This window comes from Pipistrellus hanaki (genome assembly GCF_964339955.1).
Source record: "Pipistrellus hanaki genome assembly, chromosome: 4".
NCBI classification, from domain to species: domain Eukaryota; kingdom Metazoa; phylum Chordata; class Mammalia; order Chiroptera; family Vespertilionidae; genus Pipistrellus; species Pipistrellus hanaki.
In genome coordinates, this window is record NC_140506.1 from 66,710,735 (window position 1) to 66,730,824 (window position 20,090).

Consider the following 20,090-nt stretch of genomic DNA (forward strand, 5'->3'; position numbering starts at 1 on the left):
CTACTCCAGCGAAATAAGACACAGTAATGTTCTCAGTCAGCTCTTTTAACCTGACCTGCTTCCAAAGCTTGTCTGTCAACGTGGGTATCAAGGAGACACCTACTTGACAACAGGCAAACTGTGCAGATGTACTTGGGGTCCCGGGAGAGCTGGCAGGCCCCAGCTGCCCACTGAGCCAGAGGGACCCGGGCACCGCCTCAGAGGCCCAGGCCACTGTTTTTTTCTTTATTATGAAATACGTACTTGAGAACGACATTTGGGGTATTTTTGGTAAAAATATTTGGTGAGTATTAAATTTAAAAAACATTTCACTCTATAAGCCGAATTAAGTTTCCACGTTTCAGCCAAAACCTCAAACTGACAAGCCAATGTTTATTTGCCTGTTAGCATATTTTTTAAATAACTGGTTATATTCATACACACACAACAGCCATAAAGAAGCACAGGCTTAAAAATAGGAAAGCTGATCATCTTAGGCAGAAACCAGAAGTCCAGAAAGGACACACAGCCATTTTATTGAGACTGTCTGGACCTGTTTCTCCATCATCGCACTGGGGCAAGTTACAGGTATCCACCACTTAAATGAGCCGATGCTAATTAGATGGTGTTGGCAGAGCAATATAAAGATTCCCAGGCAAAGTGTCTAAATGCTCAGACACACCAACTGCGTCACGTAAAGGAAACAGCCACATCTCTAGCGCCCATGGACTGAAATATTGTGGAAGTGTCTCAAATACAGCTTAATGATGAAATAAACACATATGGGTGTGGTGTGTATATGGTTGCTCCATTTCCTACTCAGTTATAAGCAATTAATGATCAAATGAGCAACAAGGGTCTTGCCTACCTCACACATCACTCTTTATCTGACCTCTTTTGGGTCTCCTGGTGGTGTTACATCAGACTTGGCTAGATACCCTGCAATTGTGCCCATGAGCCAAATTCCTCCAACTCACTTTGCTGAGAATGGCTTTTTGCAACCTGTGATATGCCTTCTCCCGCTTTATAGCTTATTTTCCTTTTGCAGGGAAATAATAGCCAATCTTATTTGAGAGCATAAGGGCTGGGAAGGGTACATATGGGAATGCTTGGTAGATATTACCTTTTAAAACTACATGGATAGTTCCTCCTTTGGCAGCTACACATGGAAGAAGCCTTGGGAAGAGGCAATTGGGGTGGGGGTCAATGTGGGGATGTGGTTGCCTGGGAAGAGGCTGCTTGAGTACAAGTACATCAAGTGACAAATTACACATATTAACAAGTCATGAGGCACAATGGTTGTCTATAAAGGTTCTAGCTTTCGTCCATCCTTATTTTAAAGGAGGAGAACCCAAAAGAAAGATGGTTGCAGAGATAAACATGAGTGGTTTAGACTCCTCTCATTTCAGAATAGATGCTTATTACAAACTAGAGGCCTGGTGCACAAAATTTGTGCATGGAGGGGCGTGTCCCTCAGCCCAGCCTGCACCCTCTCCAATCTTGGACCCCTTGAGGGATGTCTGACTGCCAGGATTGGGCCTAAACGGGCAGTCAGACATCCCTCTCACAATCTAGGACTGCTGGCTCCCAACTGCTCGCCTGCCTGCCTTCCTGATTGCCCCTAACTGCTTCTGCCTGCCAGCCTGATCACCCCCTAATCACTCCCATGCCAGCCTGATTGATGTCTAACTGTTCCCCTGCCAGCCTGATCACCCCCTAACCACTCCTCTGCCAGCCTGATTGATGCCTAACTGCTCCCCTGCCAGCCTCTTTGCCAACAACTTCCCTCCTCTGCCGATCTGGTCACCCCTAACTGCCCTCCCCTGCAGGGTTGAGCGCCTCCAACTGCCCTCTCTTGCAGGCCATCTTGTGGTGGTCATCTTGTGTCCACATGGGGGCAGGATCTTTGACCACATGGGGCAGCCAGCTTGTGTGTTGGAGTGATGTCAATCTGCATATAAATCTTTTATTAAATAGGATTTCCTCGGCTGGGTGTTTGAATTCCTCATAACTAAAAGTTCCTTTTAACTTCTTACACTTTGGGGGCGGGAGGGCTATAAAATGTCATTCTAGACACAAGCAAAAGTGGAATCTAAACTTTTCTATGATCCAGAGCAAAGCCTGTCACCAGGGCAGAGCCCAGCCACATGCTCTCTCAAGGACTCTGCTTACACACTTGTTTTCTCTGGATGAACCATTCTGATTTCTGCCCCAAGGGGAAAGTCTCATTCCCATTCTATCTAGGGTAGCACCTTGGCTATGGGCATCGGGCATTGAAAGCTCTGCATCTGACTTACAACCTCCCCAGTCAGGAAGACTAAGTGAGAAGAGCTTTCTCACCCAGGACAGTGAAAACTGGCGCAACCTTTTGGGAAAGCAGTTAAGCAGTATGTACTTAACATCATACTTAACATTGTACTTAACATTGGTGTGTTAACATCAATCAGAAAGGACATATGCACCTCTATGTTCATAGCAGCACAATTTATAATAGCTAAGATTTGGAAACAGCCTAAGTGCCCATCAGCAGATGAGTGGATAAAAAAATCGTGGTACATCTACACAATGGAATACTACACTGCTGCAAAAAATAAAGGACTCTTACCATTTGAAACAGCATGGATGGACTTGAAGAGCATTATGCTAAGTGAAATTCAGTTGAAGGAAGATAAATATCACATGATCTCATTTGTGGAATATAATGACAATATAAACTGATGAACAAATATAGATCCAGAAATAAAAACTCATGGAGCAGATCATCAAACCTCAGAGGGAAGGCAGGGGAAAGGGGGTGGTGAGAAAGGACTTGTATGCATGCATATGAGCATAACCAATGGACACAGACACTAGGAGGGTGAGGGCATATGCTGGGAGGTGGGAGGGGCCGGAGAGAGGTCAATGGGGGGAAAAAGAGACATATGTAACACTTTAAACAATAAAGAATTTAAATTTAAAAAAAATGTGTCCTTTGACTCCTTGAAAACTAAACTTATTATAATAATAGAAAATTCACAAAGCACCACACAAACTTCATGCACAAAGATAGACTATGTAGTGGTTGTATGTATCTAAAAAGTTGAAGACAATGTAAATATCCATCATTAATTAAATTTTGTATCTATTCCACAGAGTATTTATCAATGGTCTTATCTTAAAGAGCATGTTTTAAACATCAAAAATGCTTATGCTTAATGTTAAGATTTAAAAAGAAAGCAATATTCAAAAGTGAATCTACAAAATGACCTCAAGTACATTAAAATATATATATTAAAAAAAGAAAACAGAGAAAGAAGTAAATTTACAAATTAAAGTGGCTGCCTATTCAGAGATGACAGATTTTTTTTTTCTTCTACTTGGGTTTTTTTCAATCCCAAAATGTCCTAAAATGACCACATATTCTTTTTTTTTTAATCAGCAAATAAAAACCATATTGAAGATATAAATGACTAAAGAAAAAAGAGCATACCAAATATTTTATTTCTCCTTTTGTGTAGAGACTGAGCTAATAATAGCAAAGTTGGAAGCTGAAATATAATAAATCAGATTTTATAATGGCTTTAAAAAAAAATCAATGACAAAGTAGATTTCTAGAACTATATTTTCCAGATTGTCTAGGCCAAACTGAATTTTAAAACAACATATTCTTCACTAGAAAGCTACGCTACTCAAACTTAAACAGGTATAAAACTATATCACTTTGTCCCATGAATTTATTCAACATTCAACAAATATGTATGGCACCCCTAACTCTGTGCCAGGTGCTGGGGATCCAAATCGAGCAAAACAGATGGAATTTGTGCACTTGGAACGCATACAGGAGAGTGGGCTGAAAGGGAGGGTTTGTATACATCAACCCAGCTCTGGCTGACTCAATTACTCCTGCCAAAATCAGATGCTAGAACCGGAAAGAATTTCCTATCATTCTGTATTAAAAAGAAAAACTCACACTTTCCATTTGTGATGTACACAAGAACTTTTGAGTGGTGACAGATAGAAATTCAGAATATTGACTCAAATTCACCATCAGGTGTGCTGCCTGCCTTGCACAGGTGTATCTTCCTCAGTAAAATATAGATGGTAATATGGTAACTGGGTTTTGTTCTGGGAGTAGGGCAATCGTTCCTTGGCAAGCAAACCCAGCACAATGCCCAGCACAAAGTAAGTGCTCAGCAAATTAATCATTTCTTTTGAAATATACATGACTACATATAAAACAGTGAAGAATCAAGTAAGGATAAATATGTAAAAATCAATTAAAGGGGGGTTGGGGTTTTTGGCAGTGTCTGGTTGGGGCTTTGTGGCAGTGACTGCTAATGAGTACAGGGTTTTTTCTGGGTTAATGAAAACGTTCTAAAGTTAATTATGGTGATGGCTGCCTAACTCTGAATACATTAAGAAACTACTGATGCAGAAACTGGTTTGGCTCAGTGGTAGAGCATCGGTCTGCGGACTGAAAGGTCCCAGGTTCGATTCCAGTCAAGGGCATGTACCTTGGTTGTGGGCACATCCCCGGTAGGGGGTGTGCAAGAGGCAGCTGGTCGATGTTACTCTCTCATCGACGTTTCTAGCTCTCTATCTCTCTCCCTTCCTCTCTGTAAAAAATCAATAAAATATATATTTAAAAAAAAAAAGAAAGAAACTACTGAATTGTAGGATTTAAATTGGTGGTTATATGTTGTGTGAACTATATCTCAATAAATCTGCTATAAAAATCGTATTTTTAGAAAGTCAATGAAATACTTCAATCAGTATGCCCAGGTGAGCAAACAGCTATTCTTTGCAAAAAATAGGACCATCTGTATTTTGTAATTAGGAAATATATCTTCATTTCAAAGTCAAAGTATATTACAACTCTTTCAATATTTTCTAATCAATTCCTTTACAGGGAAAAGATAAAAAAAGAAAACAAGACAATACCACACATAGAAATATAATGTGACAACTTCTTAAATCATTTAGTATACTTAAGTCTGAAGAAAAGTTTGGTTTTCAAATGTCTTACATTCTGTATTTACATATAAGAATAAGTTTAGCTATAATATCAACCAACAAAAGGGGTAACAAAACACCTTTACACCATGAGTTTAAAACTTAGTGCTTCAATACTTAACACCTTACGTCACTGCCAAAATACACTCACAAATAACACAAAAGAACAAATGTTTGGTCTTACAACATTAAGCTGAATTGTACCTAATAGTAGCTTATTTTTCAAATTGACAGGAGGTGAAGTGACTGTCCATGGTTTTGTTTTCCAGCAAAACCCACATTCACTCGTCATATCCAAATGTTGGCCAAATGACCTCATCAGGAAAACATGAAACAGTCTGGACTGAGAGCCAAGCAAAATCCAGAACAAGCCCTAGCCAGTTTGGCTTGGTGGACGGAGTGTCAGCCTGCAGACTGAAGGGTCCTAGGTTCGATTCCGGTCAAGAGCACATGCCTGGGTTGCGGGTTCAATCCCCAGTAGGGAGCATACAGGAAGCAGACAATCAATGATTCTCTCATCATTGATGTTTTTCTCTTTCTCTCCCTCTCCCTTCCTCTCTGAAATCAATAAAAGTATCTTTTAAAAAAAAATACAGGACAATATCATGGACAAGCCCTCTCTTCCCCCTCCTCGCTCTCTCCTTCATTCAGCAAATCCTTGAGTGTCCACTATGTAAATACCCATCCTCCAGTTTTATTTTCTGATTTTTCTGTGAAGCTAGTAACATTAGTTTCAGTAATCTTAAAAAAGAAAATACTTACCTGGTATGTTTTATAGGTATTTAGAACATATATCATAAACCAATTTTATTTTTATTTTTAAAAAAATGTTTCACCAATGTACACATGGACAGGCACTTCACCTCCTATCAATTTGAAAAAAAAAGCAACTGAAGCAACCAAGATGACGGCATAGGTAAACACCTGAACTTGTTGCCTCGCACAACAACTTCAAAACTACAACTAAAAGACAAAACGGACATCATCCAGAACCACAGGAAAGCTAAGTGGAAATTCTACAACTAGGAGAAAAGAGAAAAGCACACTGAGACTCAGAGGAGCTGTGGAAGTAAAAGTAGAGGTATGCAGAGAGGGCTGGCAACTGAGTATGTAGCTGGCTTTTTCAAGCTGGAGGAAGCTAAAGGCTCCCGACTGCTTTGAACTCCAGTTCTGGGAGAAACTCTGGGGACCCAGACTCATATCGGGAGAAAATGGACTGTCTGGCAGCTGGCAGAATGCGAGGGCAGTTTTCTCTCAAAGGTGCTTGCAGCAATTACTGCAAGACACCAAGACCCAGAGGCCTCTTAGGGCAGAGCTGATGGGAAGCCATTGCTGTTTGCTCTGCCCTGAGACTCCGCCCCATCCAAGATGTTCACAGAGGCTTTTACATATGAATGACCTAGTCCTGTGAAATCTAAACTTACCTATCAAACTGTAGATGAGTCAGAGAGACCCAGAACATCCAAAAGAAGGCCCAAGGCCCCACAGCAGCTTGCATTGCTTCACAGCTGGGCCTCATGTGGGCACCTCCAAGCCCCAAACAAAGAAGAGGAATCTGCAGATCTCTCTGTAGCTCCTGCTGGGTGGCCTCAGGCAGAGGCTAAATTAGCACCACCTTGGAAATCCAAGAGCCAATGTACCCAGGGGTCAGAGTAGGACCATCCAGATTACAATTCCTCAGATCTAGAAGGGACACACTCAGCAGGCAGACTCACTGAGCACCAAAGCCCCACTGAAGCAAGTCTTGTCTCATAAGGGTGTCTCCAGCACAGAAGTTCTTCCAGCGTAGACACAGCTGATCCTCACAGCCAATTGGCCTGGAGGTTAATTCCTTCCAGTGATACCAACAACAATCAATGCTTAACTACCACAAGACTGTGCACAAAGCTCACAAAGGGGTGCACCAAGAGTGTCTACCTCAGGTAACTGGCGGGGGGGGGGGGGGGGCGCGCAGAAGGGAGGGTCAAGAAATATTCAAAGTGATGAATAGCAAAACCCTACATCCAAGATTACTCTACCCAGCAAAAGCTATCATTCAGAATTGAAGGTCAGATAAAGAGCTTCACAGATAAGAAAAAACTAAAGGAGTTCATCGCCACCAAACCAGAATTATATGAAATGCTGAAAGGTATTCTGTAAGAAGAGGAAGAAGAAAAAGGTAAAAATAAAAATTATGTACAACAAATACATATCTATCAACAATGAATCTAAAAATCAAGTGAATAAAAAATCTGATGAGCAGAATAATCTGGTGAATATAATAGAATCAGGGGCATAGAAAGAGAGTGGACTGACAATCCTCAGGGGGAAAGGGGTGGGGGGGTATGAGAAGAGACTGGACAAATATCATATACCTATGGCTGAGGACAGTGGCGGGGGGGAGGGTTAAGGGCATAGGATGGGGTGGGGTGGGAACTGGATGGAGGGGAGCTATTGAGGGGGTGGGGAGAGGAACAATAAAGATTAAAAAAAAATTCCAAAAGAAAAATAAGCTACTATTAGGTAGGATTCAGCTTAATGTTTTTAGACCAAACATTTGTTCTTTTGTGACATTTGTGTGTATATTCTGGCAGTGACATGAGGTGTTAAGTAACGAAGCAACTACACCATTTCATTTTCTATGTGGATTGCCCTTTGCATGTGAAAATGGCCAGCCCTTGTGCAGTTTGGAAGGTGCATCCTTAGAGGTGCTCTGCCACCAGTGGTGATAAACCAGAAACCATCCACACTTTCATTGGCAACCCACCACTGCAAGATGGCCGGGAGGCTGAGGACAAAGTTCGTGGCTAGTAGACAGAGTGGCACTAACTACTGGTTCTCTCAGCCCCTCAAAACCTCCAGGAGTCCATGTTGATTAAACAACGTGCCATGCTTACACACAGGGGCTGATTCCTCCCCATTGAGCACAGTCCTGACAGGGAACTCCAATCCACTGCCCTGACTGCCTGTTACAGTCATCCCTGGTGTGGCAGGGAATGAAACACAGAAGCAAAAGTGGGCATCTTACCCCCCTTTTGTGAGTCACTGGGAAACACTTCAATAAGTTGTAATATTTCACTTGGTAGAGTCTTGCAACAACTCTAAGCTCAGTTACTAAAAATACCAAGTATGCCTGGATTAATATTTCATCTCTCCTCAAATCAAAATTTGAAAAGGAATGTTCTATTGTCAGTAATAAGGTTGGCGGGTAAATACTCCAGAACAGGAATACAATACCATATGTTAGATCTGTTATTAATTACAGAGAATCATTTGCCAGTTAATGTATTAGCCTGAAACCCCCTATACTGCACATTTAAACACTTATCCTCTTTATGACTTTGAGATGCAGGAGAAGCAAAAGAATTTAAGAACATCTCTGGTGGTTTAAAGAGCATCATTTACTTCTCCAGTTAATTCCCTTTAACACATTAATCCCCAAGATCACTTCTCTTTCCTTGGAAAACACGCAGCACATCAGGGGAAGGGCCTCACTGAAATAAGCATTCCTCTTCTCACACCAGGTGTTACATCTCAAAAAACCACAGACTATCACAAGTTGTTCCCTCTGAAAACCCCCAGTGATTCTCCAAATGCAATCCTTTATTTGCCACCTCATTAACTTCTTTAGTACCCTGGGTTTCTCAACTATTTCAAAAATAATTCGACAGAAACCACACAAAAACTGGGAATGGCTCACTGCAGAAGCAAACATGGAGGTCCACCTGACCACAGTGATTCATTAGGACGAGTGGTACCAGTTAGTTGCTCATTAAGCCCCCAACCCTCTGTGTGCAGTTCACGTTCAGGATCAAAGCTGGACCCTCTTTCTCATCAGCACTGTGATTGAAGAACTATGCTCACCTGCCACACTACAGCATCCTGAGAGACACCTTCCTACTTGTGAGGTTAAGTAGGAAGGTGTCTCTCTCCATTGCATACCCAAGAAAATGAGGCAATAACACATGTAATTCCTTAAAGGGCTTGCAAAGGACCAGGATATCCATTCTCTCACTGGAGGCAGTGGTTCTCAACTTGTTTACACATTAGAATCCCCAGGGGAGCTTTGAAACAACACACCAATGTCAGGGGAACACACAGCCAAGCAGGGCCCACGAAGTGCCTGGAGGTGGTGCCTGGGCACCAGTGTGTTCTAAAAACTCTCCAGGTGACTAAGCAAAATAAGCCAGTCAGAGAAAAGTAAGTATCAAATGAGCTCACTCATATGTGGAATCTAATGAACAAAATAAACTGATGAACAAAAACCCAGAGACAGAGAAGCACGGAACACAGACTATCGAACTTCAGAGGGAAGAATTGGGGGGGGGGGGGGGGGAGGGGGCGGACACACACACGTGGATGGAAAGAGATCAATCAAAGAACTTGTATGTATATATGCATAACCCATGGACACAGACCATGGGGTGGTGAAGGCCTAGGGTAGGGGGCAGGGATGGGCTAGAAAATGTCAATGAAGGGGAAAAGGGGGGATATATGTGATATTTTCAAAAATAAATATTTTTAATAACAAATAAAAAATGATAGCTCTCCAGGTGCTTCACAGGCCCAGAGCTGAGAACCACCATCCTGTAACTTATAGATGTTTAAAAGGTTGTCATTGGCAAATACCAGTTTTCTTTCTCTTGCTTCCTTTTCTTCAGTGGCTTTGCTTAACCAATAGGAGAGTGAAAGGGATGGGGGTGACAGAGAATATGGACACCACCACACCACGTATGTTCTTGGTAGGAAAAACAAAACAAAACACAAATAAGCCCAATAAGAAAAATAATTCAATAAAAATCAAAGGGAAAATACATTCACAAGAGCTAAAAGCCAAGTTCAACACATATGTGTTTACACACATTGCTATATACTCCATGTTTTGTCTGTTTTGTTTTACCCCTCTCCCCCGCAAAAAAAAAAAAAAAAAAAAAAAAAGAGCAAATTTTCAAACAAATAACTATACATAGGCATGTGTGTCCCAAATGTCAGGAATGAAATGCTAAGGAAATTCTTTCCAACATCTGTGAGTAATTTCGCACAATACATCATTGCTCCTATGCATGCACCTTAAAGTAGAAAGATCAGAGTAGAATAACTAAACATCCAAACGCAGTAATAGTTTTTCTCTCCTATTAAGTATGATCTGAAACGCACTAATCATTTCCAGAGGAAGCTGCTCGGGAACGCTTTATTCCTGAGCACAGTTTAGTTCTCAGCAACCAGACTCCATGCGCTGGCAGGACCACGAAGGGGAAAGTCTGTGACTAAAAGTATCCTCCCTCAAACGAGGAACTGCCAGCACAAGGAAAGGTTAGGTCTTTAGCGGGGATTTCACATTCCAGCCTTGCAGTTCCCAGCACTATCCAAAGAAATCACAAGGACACTCAATGTCCCCCCGAAGACTGCAGAGAGGAGCTCTCCAAATTTCTAGGATCTTGAAACACACACACATATACAACCTTCACACACGCATGGATGCACATAAATTGGGTTTGTGAAAAACACTCCGCTATACAATACCCTCCAAATGAAAACACCAGAAAAGAGATTTTATTCAACTCAATCTACAGGACATTAGTCAAAGGCTACTGACAGTTTTATAACTGCTCCCCTTGCTCTTTGTTCATGAAGCTTATGCTAGAAAACTATGTGGCTCACTTTCTCCTCCCCTGCTCCCCAAACCCAGCTCCTTCGGCCCTCCACATGTGTTTGTTCTGTTTCGTTCTTTGTCCTTCCCAAAAGGGAAAAATTAAGAGTCAAGTGGGTTTAATTTTTAAATCGGTACAAGAGCCTTAAACACGCTGTCCTGAGGGGGAAATGCAAATGGAATGCTCTTGGAAATGGTTTCACATTAAACACACATTTTCGGACCTAGGCCTTTATTGAGATTTGTTCTTAACGTCTATGGAGATCAGAAGTTTAGTTTATTCGGCAAGAATGACTCTATTAACAGCTCCAGCTCCTGTTGTCACCACAGTGAACATCCATACATCCCAAATCCTGGAAAATGTGAAGCAGGGAAGATAAGGCTGGAGCGGCCCACAGGCCCATGACTGTGTGTGAAAAGCTTCCCAGCCATCAGGCTTCCGTGTGAGTGGAAAGACATCGAAGGGAGGGAGGGATCACAGCATACAATGCAGGTCTATCGGACTCAGGAGACTGAATTTTTCAGAAGAGGATGAAATGGAGAGGCCACATAGCAGCAATAATGATGATGCTGGATACTAATACTGTAAAGCTCTTTAAGCTCATGCGCCGAGGATCTAGAATTCCAGATCAACTTTATCAAGTTTTTAAATGCATATTTTTTTTCTAAACAATCCCATCTTTTATTAGACGCTAAGGTTAAAAGTCAAAACCCAGCAGACTTCTAAGCAAAGTGGAAAATAACCCAAGCCTTACAGCTGTTACAGAAAGTCTGTGGCTAATTTTACAACATCTACCACCCAGGGAGGTCACACGGCAAGAATTCAATCCTGGCTCACGCCGGAATAAATAAAATAACGACAAGCGCTAAGTCACAGCTAAGAAGGGGAAGACAAAGCTTCACCCCAATGAGTAAATTATCCAAGTACAAGAGAATCTTCCTTTCAAGTTTACAGAAATGTATAGCCCTTACTCTTTCCAAATCTTTTTTCTGTTCCTGAAAAATCAGCACTTACACTAATGAACTGTGACCTGTTGTGCCTTAAGACCTCTTCTATACATTTCACACCAGCGTACCAGTTTGAAGCCCTTGGATGTCACTTCCGCTCCAGGGAAAATCTAAGGGGGGTGAACTATTCACACAGCCTAACGAGAGGCAAGGAGAGAAGCTTGTGCCTCACCTGGAAACCCTCACACTGGATGGGATCTGAACAGGCCAGAGGGCTGGGGAAATTTTAATTCCCGCTCCTCTTATATCAATCCCTCCTAATGTTTTGAATGGCTCCCCAGTTAAAAGTACAGAGGAGGAGGAGTCTCCCAAACCCCCAATATTTTAAAGCCAAAAGCAAATTTTAACTATCACTTCCATGTGAGCAAACAGAGAACTCCTCACATCCACTGCTTCCATTCCCGTCTCTGGTTCCTTCTTAGATAATTAAATCTTTATTATTCCTTACTGACGCTATCTACAAATGTTTTATCTAATTATGAAATCTATCCTAAAGAGTATATTTAATGTAATATGTAGAATTCACAGACTTTTCTAAGAATTTGTTTTTCTATCTTAAAACAGCTTAAGCTATTTTCTGCCTTCAGATAATTGTTTACATCTGTCACCTGATTTTCTTTATTTTTATTCTCTCTTTTCATTCTCCAGTTTGTAATATTAATTATTCTCTCAACTACTTCTTTCCCAACAATTGCTCCCAAGATAGTCCCTTTTCCCATCCACTCGGCCTTTTTTGCATATATTTTATTTTCTTCCCTTTAAGTTTTCAGCCCTCAATTTTTCACTCTGTTGTAGAAGAACCTAAATGACGATTTTTGAGTCTCAGACCCTTCTTATTACCCTCATCATTGTCCTTTCCCTTCTCCCAAAGATCATGATAATGACAACAGTCACCTCCCTTATCGTTGACCAGTCTAGTTTAAAGGGAAAAAGTTTGCCCAATGTCTTCCTTTTCCTCTGTTCTCCTGGTACAGTCTGGCATGTTTCTTCCTTACCTTTCCTATTCTGCCGTGTCCCAAAGGAGCAGTTCAGCTCTCTCTAGTTTTCCATGATCTGTTGGCCTCTACTAATGACACAGGCCATCTGAAACCTGCTGTACTGGATGCTCGTGTGCTGCAGACATGGCAACCAGGGTCTGGATCCACTATCAGAATGGCGCGAGTCTGATCTGTGTTTCCAGGAGCAGTGATAGGTTAATCTTGATCCATTTCTCTTGCACCTCACTGTGACTCATGGACTGCATTTACCAGACAGCCTGCTGACTTAAGGGGTAGAGAAGGTGCTGTGGTCTCCATCTTAGCTCCCCTGGGGCCTAAGCCTGTGACCTTGGCTTCACCAGCCCTGAGCACCCACCAGCTAGAGCCACAATCCGTGAGGGCCTCCGCTAAATGCAAGAACCCTGGCTCAGTTCAGAAGGTAAACATAAGCCTCAACAACAAAGAAGACACCACATCAGACGAACAGAGCAGTTGGCACACGGAGAAGAAAAGGAAGCCGGGAGCTACGTCACTTTCTCATTTCCATGATACCTCTTAGGGGAAAGGGTCACCCTCGCCCTGCTTCTCACAGGCCTTCCTGTTAGCACTGACAGTGAAAAACCACTTGCAGGGACACCTGAGTCATTCTGAAAGCAAAAGCAGTCATGAACAAAAAGACAAACAGTTATTTCAACAAAAATCCAAAGAGCATAAAAACCACTTTTCTTTCCTCTCTGAATACCACAAAGCAAATTCCCCTTCCAGTTGGACAAAAACACATCACAGGGAAGCGGGCACAAGGAAATATAGAAAAATAATTGCATTTACCTTCTTCAGTTTCGTGCCACACGATCCCTTCCAAATTCACACTGGTCCCAGGTTCACAGGGCCCGAGACACTCGGGCTCCGTCACTACTCCAACGTCACAGGTATTGACCCCCACGGAACGAGTCCGCACCAAAAGCTGTTCGGCCGGGGCTGCAATGTTGGATGCAGCCGGGGAAAAGTAGGAGGGCAGAATCTGAGGCGTGAGACTGCTGGAAATCGGCGGTGGAGGCGCTGGCACTGTAAACAGGGGGTCAACCTGAAAGACAGACAGGCTTACTGCAGTGGTGCTGCTTGCTGTGAGTTCTTTTCAATGCAATCTGTTTACATCCCTTCTAGAATACATCACCCTTCCAAATTCCGTTTGCAATTGAAATACGCTCTGAGCGTTTTAATGGTGCCAAAACATAAAGCAGAATAAAAGTGAGCATTTTCTTTTTCCGTGCCAAAGAAAGCAACTATCAGAGCTCCAGTTTCCTGAAGATTAGCCAGGCTTTCACGTCCTTCTGAATTCACCAGCAGGCAAACTTGAGCCTCAGTAGACGTGAATAAAATATGCTTTGCAAAATTAGGACTATTTACCACTTGTAATAAAATCTTATTTTCAAAATGACAGTATTTTCCAAAGGAGAAACTCCAATAACCACCATATATGCCTCATTGGTCATCTAAGCAGAGGAAATGGACTAAAATTGTTTTCAAAGTACTTTATAAATCATAATGAATTAAAGTCACCACTAAAATACATTAACGTACTCTGTCAAATCCATAAAATACATAAACTTGATTATATACACACTGAAACACATAAACTGGATATTATTAGCACGTATTTATTAAGCATCAACTCCTAATTAAGTGTTCTACTGCAAAGTTCAGAAGAATTCACATAAGCGGAGAAATAAATGGATGTGGCCAACAGCAACAGAATTTCAGTTTCTTCAAAGCACAAGTCCTTTAGTGGTTGAACTTTTAAAGACAGATCCCTGATGAATTCAATGGAGACTCTGCAGTCCTGTCTCTTTAATCCAAAAAATGAAACACAGCCAGCACAGACCTTGTGATACCAGCACTATTGCGCACCCCTATCCTGAGAACAGTAAAGGAGCTCTTCACCTCAGAAAGTGTAGGCATCTGGCCAAAATGAAACCAAAGGCTATGCACATATTAAATAGGTAGGTCACCAACCATCTCATCCATTCATTGGCCACATTTTAGCCACTATTATGATTGCTACACAATAGCTTTGGCCTTGCTGATAGGTTATCAAATGTGAAAGAGCCACATGCAAAAAGCATGTCTGCACCAGGACTTCAGGTCCCCTATGTCCTCACGTTGCACACAGACACCCTCTACATATCAGGAACAACACCTTGCATGTTTTATCAGCTGAGCTAGAAAACTGTATGTCTAACAAGACACATGGATGACTGTTCTGGTAAAATGCCAGGTTTGTCTGTTGTACATATATTCCAAGTTAGCCTTTGTAATCGACACTTGGCTACAGACATACTATTATATAGTCTTTGTTGTTTTAAAAAAAACACAACAAGAGTGCATTTCAAGATAAGTCACATGAGGAAGTGTGCTCCCCAGTTCAACAGCTGAAGCAGTCATCTGTGTGGCCTCCTTGTTCATATAACTGTGTGAGCTATTTCTACAGTTTGCATTTCACTAACATGATAAAATGACGTTCACTTGCCTGAGTGATCCAAGATGCAATAGAGCAGCCCTTCATCCAACTGCATGTTAAAGAAACTTAATTTCCTGCTCTCAAAGCTGCCATAAAACTTCTTTTGCCCCATGCCTTTTATTGTTCTTCATTCTTGATCACAGAGCCCAAGAAAGAAAAGCATTTAACGGCCCTGAGCCCCAGATCTGGTGATTTATGCTTTCGTGTAAATGCAGCTTAATGTGGATCAAAGTTCACACTGATAGTTCCTATTTTAAAACCCAGCTGACAAATGAAGAAAGGTTCTGGGGAAGGAAATTTAAAGGTGAGGGGAATCAATGCTTCCTTGTAGTCTTTATTATGACTGAAAGATTGTGTGATTGGAAGAGCTTTCTAGAATAAAAAAAAAAAAAAAAAGCGAGCAAGGAAACTTATAAACTAGTTACTGCACTTTCCCCCCCCAATGTTTCCAACAAAATGTAAATTTCTATAGTTAGTTGTAAATTGGCTGTAATTTAATGCTATACATATAAACTGAAAAGACTAAGTGGAACAATATTCTCAAAGTATTCTTTGTATCACTTGATTGACAGGCTCATTAATTTCAAGAGAAACAAATGTAGCTTCAATTGGATAAACAAGAAAATGAAATAAAACAGAGAGGTCAGGAGTCTTGGAGAGCATCAAGTCTCTGATCAGACACAACGGGACACTGTGCACTCTGAGGCTACAGAGGCAGGCTGTGTTAGCACTAGGATTTGGGCCCCAACTCTGACACTCACTAAGCTCGTGATTTTGGAGAATCAGTTAACCTCAATGGAGTCCATTTTCCTCAACTGGAAAATGTGTTCCTTGGCCTTCTAATATTGATGACAAATCCTATCATAGCAATTTCTAGAATAAGTCCTTACATCCATATAACTCAGCTTCTGACTACATTTGGATGCACACTCAAATGCGATTACCCATCACTATTTGGGATTTGTATACAATTCCAGAGAGCAAATTTCTAAAGCATCTAGATTAGGGGTGTCGAACTCAATCAGAGAAGGGGCCAAAATCTAAAATACAGCCTAAATCTCAGGCCGAATGGTTTACTGAACAGTCATAAACTGACAATGTCATAAACTGACAGTGGAGTGCAGTGATGACAGCGCGGTGAGGGCCACATTGCAAGGCCTGGCGGGCTAGATTTGGCCCGCGGGCCTTGTGTTTGACACATGTGATCTAGATGGTTTGTGGGAAGATACCGAGGTATCCTGGGCCTTCTAGCAAGTTAACTGTGTTTATTTCCATCAACACAATCCAAAAACAATGAAAAGGTTTAGTTCATGACGTTCACAGAAGGGACATTGGAGCCCTGTCCCCTCATGTTTCACAACGAGAAAGCTAAGGTTCAGAGAGTTTGACTATAAATATGAAGCTAACCTAACCCTAAACAGTCCCCCAATGTGCTAACAGCCTAAAACCCTTTAACTTGATAGGAAAACATAATAGGTAACAGAGTTTTAAAGATTCGACTCTTTGTTACACAAGTGAATTTCTCTCTTAGTTTTCCCACTGCACTGGCTTCCTCACAGTAGCTCAAAATTGCCATTCTCATAGGTGATCTCAGGATCACTGACCAGTGAGAGGGGAAAGGAGAACTTTTCTCCATTGGGGTTTCAGGAGTTGGCGTAAAGAACAAAGACCACCCACATGGTCTGCTGGGGGTCCTGCTTCCCCGGAGGTCACCGTGGGAGAGGGGGTAGGGAATTACAGCCATCCCAGAGATGTTTCATTTGGTAGGTTTGCTACTTTTAAAAACCTTCCAATTATTTTTTTATTTTTATTTTTGCCAATACAAAAAATTAGGAAAATACCTGAATTTCCATTATCTCCTAACACAGTGGTCAGCAGGCTCATTAGTCAACAGAGCCAAATATCAACAGTACAACGATTGAAATTTCTTTTGAGAGCCAAATTTTTTAAACTATACAGATAGGTACATTGTTATTAACTTAAGTAGGGTACTTCTAAGCTGGCCTTTGCTAAAAAACTCAAGGGGCCAAAGAGCCACATGTGGCTCACGAGCAGCAGTTTGCCGAACACTGTCCTAACACCGTCATTGAATAATATGCTTTGCTGGGCCCATGTACCTCGTGACATCAATTGACAGGGCCTAGCCTCCCTTCAGCCCTCTGACCCGGCCAGGCACAGCAGCTGAGTTTGTCTCCCTGCTTTCCCCCTGAGACAATCCAAGAATGTCATGGTAGGCCAACCTTTTAGGTAGAAGGTCATGTAGCCCAACTTTCTGATTCCGGAGAAAAAGGTGGCCCCTATCTGTACCGGGCAATACGTGATCCCCAGAGGCAGCCCAGGTGAGCTTGAAAGCGCAGCCTCCTACAAGGAGAAACTTCACAGCAGGCGCTCAGAAGACAAAAAAAACAAAAACAGGTGTGGGTGGGAAATAATGCAGAGTGTGGCCAACTCCTGCCTGTGAACGCCCCCAGTGGGAGATGTTCCTCCAAAAGGTTTCAGTTCTCTTGTGTATCTCACGGTGGCTAACACAAAACCACACGCACCATATGGAAAGCAGGGTTTTAGAGAGTTTTGAATGGTTATTTTTGCCTTCCACAGAAGATCAACTCCACTGCACCCTGATGTCTCAGGTCACTTATACACTGACCCATCATTTCTTCAGCTAACGAAGTTAAGACAGAGGGTAGCAACAGTTCTCACAAGGACTCCCTCAAGTGAAGAGGCAGCTTACGCTTGGACATGGTAGCAGTGGGCCTCAGGATGTACTGGATTCAAATCCTGACCCTGTCATTTCTTGCTGTGTGAGACCCTGAGCAAGCTACCTGGCTACTCTGGGTCTAAGAAGTGGGAGTAAGAACATTAGTCACATACAGCCACAGTGAAGACTCAATAAGATAATTCATGTAAAGTGAAGGCTCAGCATAGCACTCAGCTCAGAAACAGTGGTTTGTGGGGGAGGGGATGACCCTGTCTAATAATGCAGTTCCCTAACTCTTCACGCAAACTCACAAAGCTCCTTTCTATATCCTATTATGTTTAATATAAATCTCTAACCGCCTCCAAATGCATAGGTAAGTGCAGTTAAAGCATGTGAAATGTGTAAGTAAAAGGGCTTAACCCTGAAAAGCTCAGCTTGGGGAACACTCCTTTCATAAACTGGCATCTGGTCAGGTGAGCCCTACATTTCTACAAAAGCCCCACCCTCTCATCTCCCACTGCACCCCTTTTTCATACACGGCTCCTCACAAAGTCTCCTTTTATTCACCTACACTCAGTCACATGTCCACCCAATAAATAACTTCAACACACCTGCCCTGTGCCAGGCACTGTGCAGCCTGCTAACAAAACAAGAGTGGCACTAATCAAATCAGATCATACAAATACAGCTGTAACTGCAGACAGGCACCCAAGGGGCCGTCCGAGGGCAAACAGCAACAAGTAGGGGGTGCAGGGTCCATCTCTGAACTGGAACCTAGCTCCACCTCTGGGGACATAAACTCAGGCGAGTCCCTTCATCTCTGCGGAACTCAGTGGCCTCATTTGTAAAATGGAAATAACCCCTGGCTAACGTGACTACCACGTGAAGTCACCCAGACAACATTAGCTCAGGGCCCAGTACAGAGCAGCTGTAATAAAATAAAAGGCACTGCCGTCGTCAGGGTTACTATTATTATTACAAACATACTTGAGACCTGAACTAAAAGGTAATCAATAGGTGTTTTGCTCCTACAAGGCCAAATGCTAGGCTTTGCTACATCCAAAGACAATTCAAGAGAGGCCATTCTAGACACCTTTCTGGGGAGGGTACCTTAAAGTAGCAATCATCACATGTTCCAGGAAGAAATCAGTGGGGAATTAGTAGTCAAATAACAGGAACAACTGGAATAAAAGATGAGGACAGAGCACTGGATGGTTTTAGCAATGGTTCCTTTGTCAACGCCCTTTTCTGTCATCTTGATGGGACACTGATGTAGCCTATTACAGCCCCAAAGAGGGAAGCAGGAAAGCAGCCATCTCCAGTGGAAAGAAAAAAAAAAGAAAAGAAAAAAAGACCCATAAGTCTAACAGCTGGTGGTGGCAGCCTGTCAAACTGAGGAAAGTTAATGTCAAGAACAGACGCGCGGCAGTCTCTCACTGTTATTTTTGCATGATTATTCCCAGGTGTTGGTGCACGCTGAGCAGTAGCCTGGCTATTTATCACTCCGGAGAGCCCGGAGCCTGGGAGTGGGGGGGCAGGGAGGGAGCGAGAGGTGGGGAAGAAAAGGTTATTTACACAGATAGCGGCACTTAGTGTGTGTAATCAGAGGGCCGGGGGAAATCTGCAGCGAGATTCTGGCAATATTTTCTCTGTTCACCTCATTTCAAGGGCTCCCTGAGTGCTGATGAGCCTGGGAGCTGGCGGTGGCGGCTCTGCATCCCTGGAGCAGCGGCTGGGTAAGCCTGGGATGGTTTCCGGGACCCAGACACTGACAGCCAAGGAGGAAGAGTCGCCAGGGCCAGGCTGGGGTGCTCCGGTGGGCACACCTGCTCTGCTCAGACCCAACAAAGAGCCAGTCAGGTGGCTCGGGGACAGCGAGTGCCACCAGGCCAGGCCAGGAGAAGGGGAAACCTTAATGAGAAATTCACACCCGCAGGCACGTTGGGGCAGATCTGAACCCTACCGGGCCTTGCCCCAGGTCTCTTCCATCTGTGACCACAAAGCTGCACGTCTCGCTATTATCCCCTCCATCCTGGGGTTCTGAGATCTCCAACAACCAGAGTGAGAATGGCATTTTATTTTGCTCGGCCAATACTTTTACATTCTATGAGCGTGCTGAGGCACAATTACTTAATGCTCACGTTTTCTCTATGCCCTGGTACTTGGCTGTTTTATGAGATTGCCCACAGTCTCCTCTTTAATTTAAAAAGCATTAGGCAGAGACTGCACCTTGTGGAGGGGAAGTCCCGGCTCTCTAAAGGTGACCACTGCAGCAAGTCTCCTCGCACT

The 20,090-nt window shown here is 42.7% G+C and overlaps 1 protein-coding gene across 5 annotated transcripts in view; it reads right to left on the bottom strand.

Moving 5' to 3' along the window:
• The window catches only part of ZNF608 (zinc finger protein 608), a gene marked incomplete at its 3' end in the record, with an annotated part of 109,676 nt that overhangs the window by 47,906 nt on the left and 41,680 nt on the right, over positions 1-20,090 (bottom strand). For all 5 annotated transcript variants that reach the window (XM_084881393.1, XM_084881391.1, XM_084881390.1 and 2 more), the window contains one exon: positions 13,414-13,669. In XM_084881393.1, the coding sequence (XP_084737519.1) occupies positions 13,414-13,669 (256 nt within the window). The remainder of the gene's footprint in view (positions 1-13,413; positions 13,670-20,090) is intronic.